General features: G+C 33.3%; 1 protein-coding gene across 1 annotated transcript; it reads right to left on the bottom strand.

Moving 5' to 3' along the window:
* Nucleotides 1-12,805: 12,805 nt before the first annotated feature.
* On the bottom strand, nucleotides 12,806-14,907 carry LOC149231849 (cytochrome P450 76T24-like). Its single transcript, XM_089376380.1, has 2 exons — nucleotides 13,905-14,907; nucleotides 12,806-13,791 (listed from the first exon to the last, which is right to left on the bottom strand). Exons 1-2 carry the CDS (start codon nucleotides 14,793-14,795, stop codon nucleotides 13,168-13,170), a joined length of 1,515 nt encoding a protein of 504 aa, XP_089232506.1. The 5' UTR covers nucleotides 14,796-14,907; the 3' UTR covers nucleotides 12,806-13,167.
* Between the last annotated feature and the right edge of the window lie 5,160 nt (nucleotides 14,908-20,067).

Below are 20,067 nucleotides of genomic sequence, written 5' to 3'. Positions count from 1 at the left end.
GAAAGAATTTACGAGATTCATAATTGAAACAATGTAGAATGGAATGAGGTTTAAACTCTGAGTCATAATAAAGCTCTATATAGGATCTGTCAAGAAATCTTTGCCTTTTTTAAAAACAAACAGAAAGAATTTACGAGATTCATAATTGAAACAGTGTAGAACGGAATGAGGTTTAAACTCTGAGTCATAATAAAGCTCTGTATAGAACGCTAAGCTAAAGTAAAAAAAAACGATTTGAAACCTTGCATTTAGAATGCGAAAACCCTCGTCTCCGAAGTAATACCATAAAAGAGTTTCATTCATACAAATTTAACAATCCAAATACATGTAGAATACTACTAAAGGCGGCCGGCTTGGATAAGTGCCAAAATCCCTCACATTCAGCCGAAGCCGTAAGGTTCATCTAAGCATTAAACAAAAATTATGTGAAAGCAAAACCTAACCATGGAATTTCGACCCCTGCAGCTTCGAAATTTCCATTTAAATAACTAATATAGTCTTGTAAACTTGACAGCCTTGTCTTAAACAACCTGGACTTATAATAGATCTAAAGTAAGTCAGAATACTCAAAATGGACACGAACATTGACGCTGATTGAAGAATTTGCCACAGTCACAAATCAAACTGTTGTCCCAGAAATCTTTGCCTTGCGCCATGATAGAGGGATTGTGTTAGAATCTGTGGAGAAATTGAAGCTTTCCAAAAGATGACATTAACTTTGTTAAAACCAAGTGAAATTATGGATAAAACCTTAAATATTTTTACCTGTGGAAAGTATGCAAGCATTCCCTACCTCTCCTGTCTGCGTTCCAGAATGTTGAAATAGTTTCAGAACCCTTTGTGTATTATCATGATGCCAGAACAAGGAATGAATAGCCTGGAGAACCTGATCTGCAGGCGGAAGCCAATACCCAAGAGCAGAGCAGAGCCATAAACCTTCGAAGTGAAACAATGACCAAATGAAACCACTCTGCTGAGAAAAGAATGCCAGACAACTTGTGGACCATTCGATCTAGCCAACCATAGAGAACTGTTGATGGAGGAGCCGGATCCCGATGAGTAACGTTTGGATATGGACAGATGGGAAGCCTTTAGGCAGCGAGCAAGCCCTGAACATCAGAGAGTAAATACGCATGCGCTCCATGGTAGGAATCGAGGCTAAGCCCTGTACCCTTTAGCACTTGGGCCAACCACGTACCCAATGCAATTAAACTCTTGGCAAATAAATATTAATGTCTGAGATTCATTATCGTATCCTTGAAATCTTGGTGTAATGTATCAAGTACTTAAAGCCCAAATTATTATGTTTCATATGATTACGGTAATAGTTATTATCTTTGTGCTTACAAATCATATGCAATAGGTTAATAATCGTAATGTTCTTTTTACCATAACCATGTAATGTTTGCAGTCAATATAATAAATATAAAAAGAAAATTATGTTATAATGTTTATTAGATAGATGTGTTACATATGGTATCAGAGCGCTCAAGTTCCAAAACTAAGGCCTCTGGAATAAGGAATAACAAAATCAATGTTGTGCATGTAGGAGATATTAGGCAAGCAAGATGAGGGGAGCTGGAAATCTACCACATGGTTCCATATTGAGGGCAGGGCCAACATCATTTCAGGAAAGCAATCCTGAGGTTTGGGTGCATCTGGGTGATGATACGCAAAATCCCAACGCAGACCTCCGAATAACTGTCCAAAAACTGAAAGGGGAGATGGCCCGACTCCGAGCAGACAACGAAAGACTGATGCAGGAACAAAAAAAGATTCTAAAGAGCTTGTCAAATATACATAATCACCCTCTACTAGCCCCTAGTCCAGAGCAAGGCCACATGATTGGGCAACAAGAATTCCAAAATAAAAATATGGAAACAGTAGAAGGAGAATAAAACCAGGAGGAAGAATCAAGAAATGTATCTGATCACAAGACAAAGAAGAAACAGAAAATTGAACTCCAAGGAGAGTTCGTAAAAACAAGCCTCCTCTCTTTGATGGGGAACAATAAGAAGTTGTGGAGGCATGGTTAATTAATATGAACAAATATTTCTAGCTGTATGAATATGATTACAATTTGAAGGCCCGTCTGGCCATTTTCCAGCTTCAAGGGAAAGCTACATTATGGTGGGAGGAAGTAAAAACAGTCCATGGGGTCAATGAGCAGAATATAACCTGGGATAAATTCCAAAAATTCTTCAAGGAAAAATATTTGACTGAGAAATTTTATGATGAGAAAGCAAATGAGTTCCATGTCCTCCACTTGGGCCAAATGACCATGGATGAATTTATAACAAAATTTACATCATTATTGTGATACATTCCTTATATTCGCGAAGAAAAAGCGAAAGTATAGCGGTTTGTCAATAGTGTTCTGCTATTCATGAAAGAATAGCTGGAGTTTGACAAGCCAAAACCATGGATGAAGTCATTCGGAAAGCACGAATTTGTTATCAGAAAAATAAACCAAAGGGAGGTACGAGTAAAAAGTGGGCAGACAAGAAGGGAAATAAATTCATTTCCAGCCATAAGGGAAATAAGAACAACAACAACAAGGGATTATATAAAGGTTAAGGTAATCAGAATGTGAATAAGCCTAGATTTAAGGTACAAGGAGAAGCGAGAACCAATGAACAAACTGGCAGAAATGAAGCAGAATTAGTTAACAGACCACCTGTATAGTGTTGGGGATGCAGAGGCCCGCATTATGTCAAAACCTGCCCTCAACGCAGGGGAGAAGACTAGATTTCACAAATTTTGGAGGCATCCACTGCGGGAGAAGTGGTTAGAAGCATCCATAAGATCAATGCATCTCTTGAAGATCATCAGGCAGAGTTTCAACCAACTATGGTTGAATTTTAAGGTACTATTTTTTACCAAACCTGTTCTATTTTAATAGATCCTAGAGCTACATTAAGTTATGTTACCCTATGGTATTTGAACGATGTAAATTACAAGTTGCTAAATTTAAAAATCCATGGTTAGTACAACTAGCCACAGGAGACAAAAGAAGAGTTTTGTCTAAAGTAAATAACTGCCCCTTGAAATTGGATGGTAAACCTGTCATAGCTTATTTAAATGTGTCGCCCCTAGGGTTATACGACATTTTGATAGGTATGGACTGGTTAAAAAAGCATTGGTCCTTGGTAAATTATAAGACAAAAGCCATTAGTACCGAGATAAAGTAGGTGAGAGATAGGAAATTCAAGGTGTTTAGAAACCTCTGCAATTAAGGCCAATAATAACCTCCCAATTAGCCAAATGCATCAGAAAAGGTTATCAAATATATGCTATACAAGTATGGTATGCTAACTCTAAAGATAAATCTACATCACTAGAATATATCCCTGTAATACAAATTTTTCCCGATGTATTTCCTGAAGAAATACCGGGCCTACCCCCAAAAAGAGAGATTTTACTATTGAGTTGATTCTAAGAGCTACTCTAGCTTCCCGAGCACCTTACCGAATGAGCATACCCGAGCTAACTGAATTGAAAATGCAACTCCAAGAGTTGCTTGATAAGAAGTATATCCATCCCAGTGTATCTCCTTGGGGAGCTCTGGTATTGTTTGTTAAAAAGAAAGACAGAACCTTGCGGATGTGCATGGATTACCGTCAGCTAAACAAACTAACCATTAAAAACAAATACCCCCTTCCCCGGATAGATGAGCTCTTTGACCAGGTGAAAGGTGCAATCGTATTTTCAAAGATTGATCTCCGCTCTAGGTATCATCAAATCAGGATTAAGGAGGGAGATATTGCAAAAACTACTTTCAGGACGCGTTATGGGCATTATGAGTTCGTGGTATTACCATTTGGACTAACTAACGCCCCAGCAACTTTCATGTGTCTTATGAACAACATATTTCATCAGTTCTTAGATAAATTTGTATTAATCTTTATTGATGACATACTAATCTATTCTCGAAACGTGGAAGAACATAAGGAACATCTCTGTGTGGTTCTGCAAGTCCTATGAGAACACCAATTGTACACTAAATACAGTAAATGTGACTTCTTTAAGGAGCAAATCCAATACTTGGGACATGTCATCACCAAGGACAGAATTGTCGTAGATCCGAAAAAGATAAGGACCATTACGAAATGGCCAATACCAAAGGATGTGGCTGACATAAGATCATTTATGGGCTTAGCAGGTTACTATCAGAGATTTATGGAGGGTTTCTCCCGCATAGCATATCCTATCACCTCTATACAAAAGAAAGGCAAGGCTTTTAAATGGACCCCCGACTGACAAAGGAGCTTTGATAAGCTCAAGTATTTTCTTACCATAGCATCTATTCTCAGCATTGCTAATCCCAACAAGGAATATGTGGTGTGTACAGATGCTAGTAAGGAGGGTGTGGGTGGTGTATTAATGCAGGAGGGCCGAGTGGTTGCCTACGAATCTAGAAAGCTTAAAGAATATGAACAAAAGTACTCAACATATGACTTGGAACTAACTGCAGTCATTCATGCCTTAAAAATGTGGTGACATTACGTATTAGGTAAGAAATTTATGTTAATGACAGACCACCACAATTTGACTAATTACTTCAACCAACCAACTTTAAATGCCAGGTAAGCTCATTGGGAAAATTGTCTGAGTGAATTCGATTTCAAAATTAAAAATTTAAAAGAAAAGGAAAACTGGGTGGGAGATGATTTAAGCCAGAAGGTAAATTGTTTATATGAAATTTCTTTTAGTGAATCACGAACTACCTTTTTTGAGCAGATTCAAGAATCAACCATGCAGGATGCAACATATAAACATTTATGGCAACAAGCAAAAATTCCTAACAACCATGAACAACAATTAGGATATGAAATAAATGTAGAAAATTTATTGATTTATAGGAAAAGGATATATGTGCCTAACCAGCAACATCTTAAAAATCTCATTTTTGATGAATACCATAAGATCCCTTATGTAGGCCATCCCGGGTATCAGAAAATGATTTTTGCCCTGCGGAAGGAATTTTTCTTGCTTGGTATGAAGAAGGAAGTGGAAAAATATTTAGCCAAATGTTTGGAATGCCAGCAAGTGAAGGTTGAGCACCAACATCCAGCAGGGTTACTTCACCCTCTACCTATCCTAGAATGGAAATGGGAAACAATATCTATTGACTTCATTACCAGGCTGCCTAAATCGAGGAAGCAAAATGACTCCATCATGGTGGTGGTGGACAAATTGAGCAAATCTGCTCATTTCATACATGTTCAATCAACTTATAGAGCAATCCAAATCGCTAATATTTTTATGCAGAACATTTTTAAACTGCACGGCATCCCTAAGATGATTATTTCCGACCGAGATGTAAAATTTACATCAGCCTTATGGAAAGCCCTCTTTGAAGGATTGGGCACACAACTGCACTTCAGTACAGCTTACCATCCGCAAACAGATGGATAAACTGAGAGAGTGAATCAGGTGGTTGAAGACATGCTGCGAACATATGTAATGTAGCAGCCCACTAAATGGGAAGATTATTTACACTTGGTGGAGTTTGCATATAACAACGGGTACCATGCATCCCTTCATATGAGTCCCTTTGAGGTTTTATATGAACACAAGTTAGGACACCTTTGTGTTGGAGCAGACCAGAGGATAAGCTATTACTAGGGCTAGATATGTTGGAAGAGATGGAGGAAATGGTGAAAAAGGTATGAATTAATTCAAAGGTTGCTCAGGATTGGCAGAAGAACTTTTCCGATCGAAAGAGGAGTTTTCGAGAATTCCAAGTAGGAGATCATGTCTACATTTGAGGGCAAGCTAAGAAAAGTACCTTACAATGGGCCGGCTGTGCTAAACTAGCACCTTGATATTGCGGGCCATTTCAAATCCTGGCTCCAATCGGATCGGTGGCTTACCAACTTTCCTTACCTAGTCACATTCGTGTACACAATATCGTTCATGTTTCTCTACTTAAAAAATATGTGTATGACGCTAACCACATAATCAAATGGAAATATATATAGGTAAGGTATACATATAGAAATTTTGTTACAAATGTGCTAGATAATTAGTTAATATCTTAACACCTCTTGTTGTTATGTTCAGGTGGAACTAGAAGGCGAGTTCTTGGTCGAACCACAAGTTATACTGGATTGGAGAGAAGTAATGTTTTGGAAACGAGTTATCACCCAGGTTAAAGTGCAGTGGTAGCACTATGGGCCGGAAGAGGCTGCCTAAGAAGATGAACAGGTCATGAGAGAAAACTTTCTGGGTCTATTTGCAGGGAAAGAACATCGGGACGATGTTCCATTTTAGGGGGGGAAGATGTAATATCCCCCATTAATGTAAATATTTATTTATTTTTACTACAACCAAACAGACTGTTACTATTTTTAAATTATAAATTATTTTTGGAATTTAGTTATGGAAGGATAAATTTTGCAGTTATGAGTAAATACTGTTTTACTAGGTAATTAGTTATGGAGACAGTTTTATGTTCCAAAACTAAATCCTAGAGTATTTTACTGAAAGGATTAAGAGGATAGGGGTATCTAAGATCAGGAGAAGGAAAGGAGACTGTGCTGAAGGGTCAGACAGTTTGTGAAGGCTATGTCTAGTAAAGACCAGATAGCCAGTAAACATTAAAATCTCTGAGGAGAGAGAGAACTCCTGAAGTCAGGAGTAGCACGGGGGAGATTGACCGAATCAGGTAATCTCACGGTAGGGAGGAAATTAAAGTGCAGATCTTGTTTTAGATTCAGTCTTGAACAACGTAAACAGATAAGTAAAGAATTTCTGGTATAAGTTATTCTTCAAATTTTAGCTTGTCTGATAGGTTGTGTTAAGAGATAATAACTGTATGTGACTGTTGAAAAGATTATAGACAGGGTCTCTTATTTCTTAAAGTATGACGTATTTGTCTTATTATTTTATTTATTCAGAAACATTTCATCAAAGAGTAAAAGTAGAGCAATGATAGAAAAATTGGAGGAAACCCTCTCTATAGTTATAGAAAAGAACTATCAAAGGATATCAATAATATTATTACTTTAATGTAGAAGTAAACTGGAAAATGATAAAAATTCCTGTAACATGAAGTAAAACTGGAAAATGATAAAAATTCTTGTAACATGAAGTAAAACTATAAAATGACAAAATTCCTGTAACAAGAAGTAAAACTGAGAAATGACAAAATTCCTGTAACATAAATTTGGGAAAGACAGGATTTCCGTAAACATTGCTAACACAATATTTGATAGAGTAAAACCCTTGTTTTTCCTTTATTTAAATCGGGAGAAACAGTTAGATTAGTTACTCAACCGAAGGAATTTCTCTCAGACCAAGAAGAGATCAAATACACCACAGATTCACATATTTAAGTTGGTTCCCAAATATGGTACCAAAATTATGCACTTGTATTATAAATCGATGCATAACAAACACGCTATCTACTTAAGCAAAGCCCCATGGCTACAACTAGAATGAAAAAGAAAACAGAGAAACTTTAACTCACAAATAAATAAGGAGTTATAATCCTAACCAGATAGCAAAAACCATAGCATTTCTAAAGGATTTATCAAGAAGTCTTTGCCTTTTTTTTAAAACAAACAGAAAGAATTTATGAGATTCATAACTGAAACAGTGTAGAACGGAATGAGGGTTAAACTCTGAGTCATAATAAAGCTCCGTATTAAGCACTAAAGTAAAGTAAATATTTTGTGTAATATAGGAAAGATAACTTTCAACATTCCCAAATCTCAGCATTGAAATACATAGAAAGAAATGATTTGAAACCTTGCATTTAGAATGAGAAAACCCTCGTCTCCAAAGTAATACCATAAAAGAGTTTCATTCACACAAATTTAACAGTCCAAATACATGTAGAATACTACTAAAGGAATCCCTCACATTTGGATGAAAGCGTTAGGTTCATTTAAGCCTTAAATAAAAATTATGTGCAAACAAAATCTAACCATGGAATTTCGACCCCTGCGAATTCGAAATTTCCATTTAAATAACTAATACAATCTTGTAAATTTGGCAGCCTCGTCTTAAACAACCCCAACTTATAATAGATCTGAAGTCAGTCAGAATACCCGGAATGGACACGAACATTGAAGCTGGTTGAAGAATTTTCCGCAATCCCAAATCAAACTCTTGTCATGGAAATATTTCCCTTGCACCATGACAGAGAGATTGTGTTAGAATTTGTGGAGGAATCGAAGCTTGCCAAAATATGACAATAACTCTATTAAAACCAAGCGAAATTATGGATAAAACCTTAAATATTTTGACCTGTGGAAAGTATGCAAGCATGCCCTGCCTCCACCATCCGCGTTTCAGAATGTTGAAGTAGTTTCAAAACCCTCTGTGTATTATCAAGATGTCGGAACGAGGAATGAATAAATGAATAGCTTGGAGAACCTAATCTATAGGCGGAAGCCAATACCCAAAAGCAGAGCAAAACCATAAACCCTCGAAGCAAAATAATGACCAAATGAAACCACTTTGCCAAGAAAAGAATGCCAGACAACTTGTGTACTGTTCGATCCAGCCAGCTATAGAGAACCGTTGATGGAGGAGCTGGATCCCGAGGAGTAAAATTTGGATATGGACAGATGGGAAGCCTTCAGGCAACCAGTAAGCCCCAGACACTAGAGAGTAAATACGCATGCGCTCCATGGCAGGAATCGAGGCTAAGGCTTGTACCGTTTAGTGCCTGGGCCAGCCACGTACCTAATGCAATTAAACTCTCAGCAAATAAATATTAATGTTTGAGATTCATTATCGTATCCCTGAAATCTTCATGTAATGTATCAAGTACTTAAAGCCCAAATTATTATGTTTCATATGATTACGGTAATAGTTCTTGTCTTTGTGCTTACAAATCATATGCAATAGGTTAATAATCGTAATGTTCTTTTTGCCATAACCATGTAATGTTTGGGTCAATACAATAAATATAAAAAATATATATTTATGTTATAATTTTATTAGATAGATGTGTTGTACTTTTTTATTTTTATTATTTTTTCTTTTTTCTATTATTTCCATTTTCATGACATATAATTCTCCATATTTTAATAATATATATATATATTAAAACACATACAACATATATAATAACTAAGAGTATTTATATTAATATAAATAATATTAGTTAATTATATTTCTTAATTTTTTTATAACATTCATATAATATTTTATTACTTGTTTAATTTTTATTGTTATTATTTTTAGTTTAATTAATTTATATTCAAACTAAGTTACAAATACTAGCTATGATGTAACCTTTGTTTTCAAAATAAAATTATAACATCAATAAACTACTCTAAAATAAGTTACTTACAACTTGTTAAATTAACAATATTGCAACGTGTTAAATTAACCGTACCTAATATGGTAAAGCATGGATGTCTTATTGGATTTAATGCACTACAAGGATATGTGAATTGAAGCAATTTAATTTGAACATCAAGTTTGTTTAAGTTGTAAAATTAAATATAATTATGTAATTTCTATGCTTGCTTTTTTTTTAATTGAAAAGCCATCAAAATCTGAGCAATTTATCAATGGTTTTTTTATTATTATTTTGAAAAATTAATCATAAATTTATTATTTAAAAGTTTTATATATTTAATATTTTTTATTTATTTATATAAATAAAATGATTGAAATATTTATTTATTGTTATGTTTAATATGTTAATATAAATTTATTATTAAAAAATTCTATACTTTTAATATTATTTATTTATTTATACAATTGAAATATTTATTTATTTTAATGTTAGATATGTTAATATATTGGTTTATTTATTTTAATGTTAGATATGTTAATATATTGGTTTAGTATTCTTTACGATAACTAATAAAATTTCAAATATTAAGTACATTACATCTACAATTTTTTTAATTTCAAATATTAAGTACATTATAATTATATTTATGTTTATCCTTTTACTTTTATAAAAAATTATCGAATAATAAAAATACATCGGAAAAATGATATTGAGGTAACAACATTACATTACATTATCAAAAATCTTTCACATGGAAAAAATGAACCGCAGTCTTAAAATTGACGCAACAACAAACCTGCTCTCATGGAAAAATGAATAGTTTACTGAATGTTGGTTAGAATAAGCTTACAGGTTCTAACTTGCTTTTGATCCAAATAATGAATGGGAAGGAATGCTGGAAGCGAGAATCTCTTCTGCTCAAAATATTAATGGAAGAAAGTAGAGTGTTTCGCATCATTTTAGTGAAGGTAAAATGTTGTGCAGACACTAGTAAATATATGACGATTGATTTCTAACTTGCCTATTGTGTGGAAGGTGCGCTTTTTATAATTTCGCAGATAGATTATTGTATTTACTGTGGTGAATTTACAAATTTAGAAGCATGAATGCCTTGTGAAATAGAGCTTCCATGCTCTGTACCAAATGCCTGGTATAGTATTGGTATTTGTGTTTTGTTTGTAATTCATTGTTTATTTTTACCAAATGCCTGGTATAGTATTGGTATTTGTGTTTTGTTTGTAATTCAATGTTTATTTTTGTTTGTAATAACGATTCAGGGTATTTGTTATGATATATGAAAAAGAGTTGTGTTTAGTGTGACTTTTTGGAGATTCCAAATTTAATTGTTCACACTTATCAGAGAATATTAATGATGATATTTTTTTGAGCTATGCCAGAGTTTATCCTATTTGTTATTCAGTTTTTCAAAACCATATTTTTAATTCAAACTATATTTTTAATTCTGTATTTGTTTTGGCTTATAATTTAACTTTTTATTTAGTTGTATTATAACTTTTTGATTTATTAATATTATAAATATATTTTCAAATTTTTTAATGATAAAATATATTAAAAAAACATAAATTATTAAAACGTAAAAAAAAATTAAAAAAACATAAAGTTATCATTTTTCTTGTTATGTTATTTTGGATATAATTAATAGTATATATTTGTATTTAAATGTTTTTAGGAAGATAATTAATTATAAATTCAGGTTTAAGTTCAGATTCATGGTGGTATTTAAATCAATTACACAAAATCATTAATATAAGGTTATAAAGATTCAATTAATACATCTTTATATATAAATTGAATTAAATGGTTTTATAATCTCTCGGGTTAGGCTAAAATAATATATTTTTGAGTTATTTTTTTCCGGAGAAAAAAAGCGAACTTTTTATATATAAAATAGATAAAAAGTTACAAGCAGATGCATAGCATTCAGATGCAGTGAGGATTCTCCCTCAACTGACCCAGAGAAAAGAGACTCTTCTCTGAAACTAACCAAAGACATCAAAAATCCAGATCCCCTGTTGTTGAGAACAGGTTTATCCCTTTTGCAAAACAAAAATCAAAACGAAGTCTCAGCCTTTTAGGGAAGAACCAAGACTCTGTTCCAACTGTTTTTGATCCCGTGGGCCTCCATGGGAGGAAAACAGCCCACTAAACCATAAATACGCCCAAAACACTTGGGCAGTGATAAAAATATATTTATATATTTTTGAGTTATGTGTAAATCAATTATACAAAAATCTTTAAGATAAGGTCATAAAGATTCAATTCATGTAACTTCATCCATAAATTGAATTAAATATTTTTGTTATCACTTCAGTAATATTTTTTTGCAAATCTGTGTGGTAGGAACTACCCTACCATACAACACTTAATTATAAAAAGAATTAATATATAAGTTATACATACATATACATTTTCTTAACAATATTCTTAACTATGGAGATTCACCCCAATTTATCATAGAGATTGTCAACATGTAAATATTCAATACATGGGTTATTAATGGCATATGTCCAAAAAAACATAACTTATTTCATAAGATATATTACATTTTTTCAATTAATCACAAAAATATGTAACTACTTTGAAAATATAGATAATTACAAAATAAACCATAGTTATATAATTTGAAAAATATTAAAATAAAACTAAACAAATGTAATATGCAAGGAAGTAACAAAAGTATTTAATGAACTAGATGACCTTGAAGTGAAATAGAGATAGGTGCATAGATAATTTTGGATGAAACATTAACCCCAACATCATCGTTTGTTACAGAAGTTAAGAGTTTATTGAAATGTGGTTGTGCTGCACATTTTATTCCATCTTTAGCTTATGAGACCCAATAAGGAGGAACATTTATGATATCTAGTATCTTTATAATTTAAACTAATCCTAATTCAATGGAAAATAAGTAATTTATGGTAGAATTTTTGTCCAAAAAATCAAATTAATATGAAGTATCTCATGTCATCTTAATCCCATGGAAAAAAATTCTTATGTAATAAAATATCTAATATAAAAAATTACAATGTCTATGTGTTAAAATAAAAACTTTATTGGCACAAAGACTTAGTTTAAGCGTGAGTGTAAAAGATTCCTAGTTTTTTTTAAGTTATGATTAAAATTGTGAAGACAAAAGAGAAAATCTTATTTATTGTAATGTTGACTTAAATTTTATTTTTTATATTGCATCATGATTTAAAATTGAAAACAATTATAAAAAGAAAAATATTTTTTATTTTCTAAACAATTTTAATTTTAAATATTTAATTTTTAACTATATAAAATTACTCATTAAAAAATAAAAATTAATTTTCAATTTCTAAAAAATAAATTTAATATTTAATTTTACCGTAATTTTAATAAAGATAGAAAATTTGCAAATTAATTAAAAATCAAAACATTTTCACCTAAATTAAGCCGGCATGAAAATTTAAAAACAGATAAAAGGAATGACTACAAAATTTGTATGGAGCTATGATTAAAGATATCCATTCTATATACATTTAAACCAGGGAACCAATAAGAATCTAAATAGGATATTTAAAAAAAAATGGATTACCGTCCACAAAAAAATGGATATAAATTTGTACAGACATATGATCTGGACACATCCTAACTAATTTTCAACGATGGGATCGATATGAATCTGTCAAGGATATTTTAATTAAAAAACTTAACTTGACGGGTACATAATAAACCAAATTTCAATCCTGATACGTGAATCTGAAAGGAATATCTACATTTCCTTTTACCAAATGAACTTAGTAACCTGAAAACCCTATGAAATCAGACTCTGGTTATCACCTGGCATAAAGACAGATACCTGTACCAGAACCCCGACAGAACATTCATCACTGCATTAAGCAGTACTTCGAAATAAGAAGTTAGTAGACATCCGGTGGCAGGCGTGGCGTAGCAATTGCTTCCAAGGGCACTGCCTTTTGCATGACCACCCCAAACTTCTCGGTCATGTCCACATGCTCTGCAGTCATGCCCTTGGGAGATGCCCAGTCAAATGAATGGAGGAGAGAAGCCAAGACCAGATGAATTATCCGATTCGCCAACGGAAGCCCTACGCACATTCTCCTACCTGCTCCGAACGGTAGCAGCTCGAAGTGTTGTCCCTTGAAATCCACACTATTATCCAGAAATCTCTCCGGCACAAACTTCGAAGGCTCATTCCATATGGAAGGGTCCCTTCCGATGGCCCATACGTTCACGATTACTTGGGTGTCTTTGGGTATCAGGTATCCCTGAATTTCACAAGCGGTAACTGCTTTGTGTGGGAGAAGCAGAGGACCTACCGGGTGCAGTCGTAACACTTCTTTTACAACTGCACAAAGGTAAGGAAGACTCTCTGTGTCACTTTCCTCCACCCTTCTGCTACGGCCAACAACCTGGTCCAACTCGGCCTGGGCTCGTTTCATTTTCCCCGGATTGCGTATAAGTTCTGCCATCGCCCACTCCATCGTCTTAGCGGTGGTGTCACTTCCTGCCCCAAATATGTCCTGCAACAGAGGAATTGACTTTGGCAATATTAATGGCTGTAGTAAAGTACAAGTAGTGTTAAAATATGATACCATCTATCACTAAACCGACAAGCGATAGTAAAAGGAGTTACAGTTAAGTAGCCTCTGATATCGATGAGACTGAATTCATCGCTTCTCATGTCCAACAGAACGTCCAACAGATCCTTGGGACCATCATTCTCGTCCATCGTTTTGCCTCTTTTGGCGAGGCGGTCCTCTATGAATTTCTCTAGAATACTCCATACTCTGTCCAAGTAGATTTTCGTGTTGCGTCCAACACCCTGAGGATCCAACCACTGAAGAAAGGGGAAATAATCCGTCAAATTGGGAACTGCTGCATTCTCCATCATTTTCGATATACTTTCTTTGAACTCTCGGAAGGCTGGAGCTTGGGAAGCCAGCATGTCTTTACCAAACGCCATGTTGCCTAGCAGATTAACGGCAGAGTGGGCCATAGTATCTTCGATATTTATACTGTGCCCTTTTATAACTTCCTGCATAATTTGCTGGATCGTCCGCAATACTTGTTCTCTCCTTAAATGTTGCAGGGTCTCTAACCTCTTGACACTGAATAGCTCCGTATTGGATACTCTTCTGAGCATACGCCAGTGAGATCCACATTGAGCCCAGATTAATGAGGATTTGTCGTGGGAAACATACTTCATTGATTGTATCACAGTTCGGCCTGCAAGGACATCGTCATGGGTCTTGAGAACTTCCTTCGCCATTGCAGGAGAGGAGACCACCACTGTAGTTTTCATTCCGAGAGAGACACACATAAGAGGCCCATATTTGGCAGCGAGGTGGAAGAGAGATTCGTTGGGCTTGTTACCCAACTGCAACAGGTTTCCGACAATCGGCCATCCCGGAGGCCCGGGAGGAAGCCTGCCATAAGTCCTCCTCCTCCACACATCTAACACCAAGAATACGATGGCGGAGGTGATCCCCAACACAGAATACCATGAAACCCATCCAATATCCATGGAGACCGAGTATATGCAAACAAGGTCAATCGGAAACTGGGCAGAGGAAAGAGAGATACCAGTATATGCAAACAAGCTCAATCGGTAACCGTGCAGAGAAAAGAGAAAAACGCACGTCGTAGATTAAGTTCCCCACACGGGTGGTATATAAACCAGAAAGATACGTGTGGATAGGGTTTACCATCCAGCCCAAGTTGTATGGCTATAGTTATTCGTACCAATCATATTTTTTATTTTTATTTTTATTTCTTTTCTTTTTAATTTAAATTAGGTAATTTAAATTATGCTAGAGAATATTATTATTAAGATATTGGACAGTTTTTATCTTCTTTGGCGTCCACTCTCAATCCTTAAGATTTGAACCCCACATAAATTGAGTAAGTCAAACAAGTCATATTCTTAAAAAATTAATGATCACGATATTCTTCAAACTTTAGTGACACGGATGCTTGATGCCTTAAGATAGATAGGAGATGTTTCTTTTATATGATAAATGAATAATTAATAAATAATCTATTTAACAACACCACTTGTAGTGATATGTATGGGGACAATTTAATGAGTAATTGGTACAACTCTAATTAGTGTAGGGGACATGAGATTAATGGTTCGAGTGCACAAAAATCAAAGAAGATGATAAAATAGATTATCATTTGAGTTGCCCGTCTTGAATGAGAAAGTAACCTCTTCTCTCTTGACATATTCATGTTACTTGCAAAATATATAATAAAATGTTTTTATATTGAGCTTTTACATAGTCATGTTACTTGCAAAATATTTAATAAAATGTTTTTATATTGAGCTTTGACATATTGATGTTTGACATATTGATGTTATTTGCAAAATATTTAATAAAATGCTTTTATATTTCAAGATTGAATTGGTATTAAATTTTGCAAGAAATCAAGTTCATCTAATATCCATACAATTGCGAGATTATTCTCCTCTAAGTAAATATAATTTAATACCTTTAACTCTTATGTGAGAGGTAGAATCCAACAAACTTTGACTAATCCTAATGCCACAAAGCACAAAACCTACTCTATTTTAAAACAAGCATCTTCTAGTATGTGGAATCTTGAGCAAATGGGGAAAACTTTAAACTTGCTTTACCTACATCCATATATGTCAAATCAAGTTATAAAAAAATAGTGTCATTTAAAAAAAATACAATTTAGATTACGCTTGATGTATTCTCATGGTTCAATCTCATTCTATTTTAATAAACTTGTATTTGTAGATTATTCATGTACCAAACATATATTCCATGTAGTTTAGATTATTGAAGAGCCTCCACACACTTCAAAAGAATTGATTAAAAATTATTCATAAATTTTGGGGATATTTTTAGCATTATCTAGAATTTTAAAATATAATGTTTAATGTAATAATTTTACAAAAGCACATCAAGAAAAAAAAGAAGAAGGGGAAATCTCAAAGGGTGTGGATTAATCATTGATATAATCACATTTGCATATTCAACCTTTAATGTTGCAAATAATTTTTTTTCAATGATATTATTAGAGAGATTCAATGAGTCGTGTGTCATCTATTTAACTTCTCAAAATTAGAATATAAATAGATATGACTAATGTAACATATAAGAATAGATTAGATGTTGTGGAATAATCTATTTAATTCAATGGTCTTGGGCAACGTACCTATCAATGTTGATCCTTTATTTATAAGAAGAGAAAAAAAAATTCCAAGCCTATAACTTACAATAGTGAGTCTCAAAACATTATTATTTTACATATATCCTTTAAATAATAATCTTGTGGTTTATAGTGTATGTATGAGATGTTTGATTAATGGTTAAGAATTGAACTTTGATTATGCTTAACACTACATGTTATATTAACTTTTTATAATCTCTTAATTTTGAAGTTTTATCCACATCGCAACAAACCAGTGGACGAAGGAAAGGAAGTATTCACAAGGAGAGGAAGTCTTAAGCAAAGAAAATATGGGTGATTCATCTCCTAACAGACACATTTGTCATAACTAATTGGACACCAAATCCATAAAATGACACTAAAATTTGAATTATATAGTCCAAAGAGCCATGATCAATGCAAAAATTAAGACCCATTAAAATAAAAGATTTAGTCCACAATTGATTATTCTAGACTAAAATTCTCCATTTATGAACAATATAAATTAAAGCCATAGGCTTACATTAGGGCATCAATCCATGAAACTTGATTTCATTCCTAGATTACCATTTCTCTTTAGTGTCATTGTTTTAAATACATATAAATGAGTACAACCCAAACACTTATGGGCTTGGTGACAATGTTTATGTTTGAATTGTGAAACAAAAATGATATGAGTGATAATGACTAATTCATTAGTTTTGGACAACAAAGACAACCAATTTAGCAAGATATAGATTAGACTCTGACTAGATTAGTAGTTATGTGACACAGAAAGGTAGCATTTAATCAAAAATTGTGTAGCTCTTATCAAAGTGTGATATCTCTTGATCTAATGCAATAAGGCACCACAAATTAATCATTACACATGGCATGGATTGATCTAAAATATGCCAAGTGTGATAATCACTCTATACACGCCGAGACATTTTCTCCATTGAATGCAACACAACATTATAACATACAATATTTTATGGATGAATTTGTAGATTTAAAGCATTAGAACTCTCTCTCTCTCTCTCTCTCTCTCTCTCTCTCTCTCTCTCTCTCTCTCTATATATATATATATATATATATATATATATAGAGAGAGAGAGAGAGAGAGAGAGAGAGAGAGAGAGAGAGAGAGAGAGAGCTCATAATATGTAGATTGATGCAATAATTTAAGATACAAATTATTTTAAATTATTACATCAATCTGTGAAGCCCGCTTACATAGTCTCAAAATTTTGAATGTGTAAAAATTTGATTTGAATGGACTCAATTCTACCATTTTCATATATACAACATATTCATTTAAATAACACACACGTGCATTTATGAATTGATGTAAAATAAACTTAGATAATAACAAGAAGAGTACCTTGGAATTGGTAGAGTCCTTAGTTAGATTGATGTTACTTTCCTTCACGTGATCCCAAAAACCTATCCAACTAAATTTTCCACCCAACCAACTAGGAACTACATATTCGATTTCCTAGCCCTAGGGAACCTCCACAGGTTCCCTAGACTTCTAGGCCCAAGCTAAAAAATGCAACCTATAATGTCTATCTAAACCAACAAATGCCCAACACCTCCCTCAACCTATAAAGGTTGTAACAACTTCTCAGTGCCAAAACTCTTCCTAGTTCCCAAATTTTTACTCCACCCCCAAACTCTAAAACAAAATCCCAAGATGAAAAAGGGAGCCCCTATCATTCTCTACGCCACTTTATTTATCCCTCACCAATATCCAAAATATCTTCCATGATTAATGGCTTGCCTACCAAGTCATAATGCCTCCCCAACCAAAATATTTATTCGTTTTAAAGCTTTACATACCCCATTAATGTCAGGGTCTTGGATATCCCCCTTTACATGATAAAACAAGACTTTGAGCTAAAAAAATAATTAAATACACAAAAAAATCAAGTAATCTCAATTGTCTAGTCAAAATCATCGAGTCACGTAATTAGAAGTAGTAATGAGCCTACATTGTATACACTAGCGAATGAGCAAGGTCAAATTCTAATTTTTTGTTTACATGTTGATGATATGATCTTCACAGGAAATCCATCAAGGAAAAATTTAAATTACTCATGAAGCGGGAATTTAAAATCACTAATTTGGGTTTGGTGAGACATTTCCTTGGTATTGAGGTTACCCGATTAGATTTAAGTATTTCTTTTGTTTCAAGCAATGTATGCCATGGATGTGTTAAAGAGGTTTAGGAGGATGAACTATAAACCAATAACAACTCCAACTACAACAACAATAAATCTCAACAAAGAGGATTTGTAATCCAACATAGATCCAACTCTATTCAAGAGATTGGTTGGAAATCTTATGTATCTCACAACCACTAGACCACACATTATGTATGTCATTAATTTGATTTCCAGGTTTATGTTGTTACAAAATACTCTCATTGGCAAGTTGGAAAAATAATTTTGAGATATCATGCTAGGATAACAAGATACGATATATTATAGTCCAACACTAATAATGATTTTTGGTTTGATATACTGATAGTGATTTTGTAGGTAGCATGGATGAGAAGAGCACTTCAAGGTATATTTCCCTTCTTAGTTAAAGTGTGATTTCAAGGGCATCCAAGAAAAAAACCATTGTGATAATCTCATTAGCCGAAGCTAAATAGGTAGCAGTTTTAATAACAACTTGTCAAGTAATTTTGTTATGTAGAGTATTGGGTGACCTTCAATGAGGAAAAGGCCCAATACCAATTTATTGTGATAATAACTAAGTAATAGCTCTGTCAAAAAGTAAAGCCTTTCATCAAAAAAGCAAGCATCTTGATACCACATATCTTTTCATTAGAAATATTGTAAACATTGGAGAAATTTTCTTGGAACCTTATAAATTAAAAGATCAACTGGTTGACACATTCACAAACCCATTGGCAAGAAATGTCTTTAAGATACATAAAATAATTTAGGAGTTGTAAACCTATCAAATAATTATACTAGAAGATGATCATGTTATGCTTATAAGCCCATAAATGGATTGTTGAATGGTTAGTTTTAGACTATTAGAGTTCGTAATTAAGTGGGAGTGTTCGATATTATTACTCTTTCTTTGCATGTATATAGTCTCCCTTTAGTTATTTTTGTAAAAGTCTCAATATGCAAATAAAAATCTCTAGAAGAGCTAATATTATCTTAGTGCCTATTATTAGAAAAATAGCCTCTATAATTGCCTTCTCTAGATCTTTCTTGAAGATCTCTCAATAAAAACTTTTGTCAATTTAAAATCACCTTCATAAAACCATTGAATCCTTCAAGTTTGTGAGTCGTAGCTCAATGGGAATTTGTATGAGTTTCTGTCTGTGTTTAATCATATATAGCTAACATTGTTTCTCGCCTCTATCCATAACACAAATTTTGAAAAGAATATACAACTCTCATAAATTCTTCCAAGATATGCTTATAACGCAATTTGCAGAGAAAATAAGAAGTTGAAATAATAATAAAACGATAAAGTCCAACATAAAGGTTGGAAATGAAGGAATTATAGTGTCTAAGTAGTGTTTCCAATCAATAGATGTTTCCTTGAATTAAAGATGGAAATTTATTCTAAATAATTTTCCAATTTTAATGAATAAATTAGCAAAACCAAAG

The sequence above is a fragment of the Pinus tabuliformis genome, chromosome J (genome assembly GCF_031772625.1).
Source record: "Pinus tabuliformis cultivar Carrire ecotype Pingquan chromosome J, CPIR1, whole genome shotgun sequence".
NCBI classification, from domain to species: domain Eukaryota; kingdom Viridiplantae; phylum Streptophyta; class Pinopsida; order Pinales; family Pinaceae; genus Pinus; species Pinus tabuliformis.
Note: the sequence above shows the minus strand (reverse complement) of the source record. Positions and strands in the feature narration are given on the sequence as shown.

Excerpts from the sequence above, each read along its gene's own strand:
- LOC149231849 (XM_089376380.1), bottom strand. The coding sequence starts at position 14,795 with ATGGATATTGGATGGGTTTCATGGTATTCTGTGTTGGGGATCACCTCC. Across the intron at positions 13,792-13,904 it reads ATATCAGAGGCTACTTAACT|GACATATTTGGGGCAGGAAG; the intron begins GTAACTCCTTTT and ends CCTCTGTTGCAG.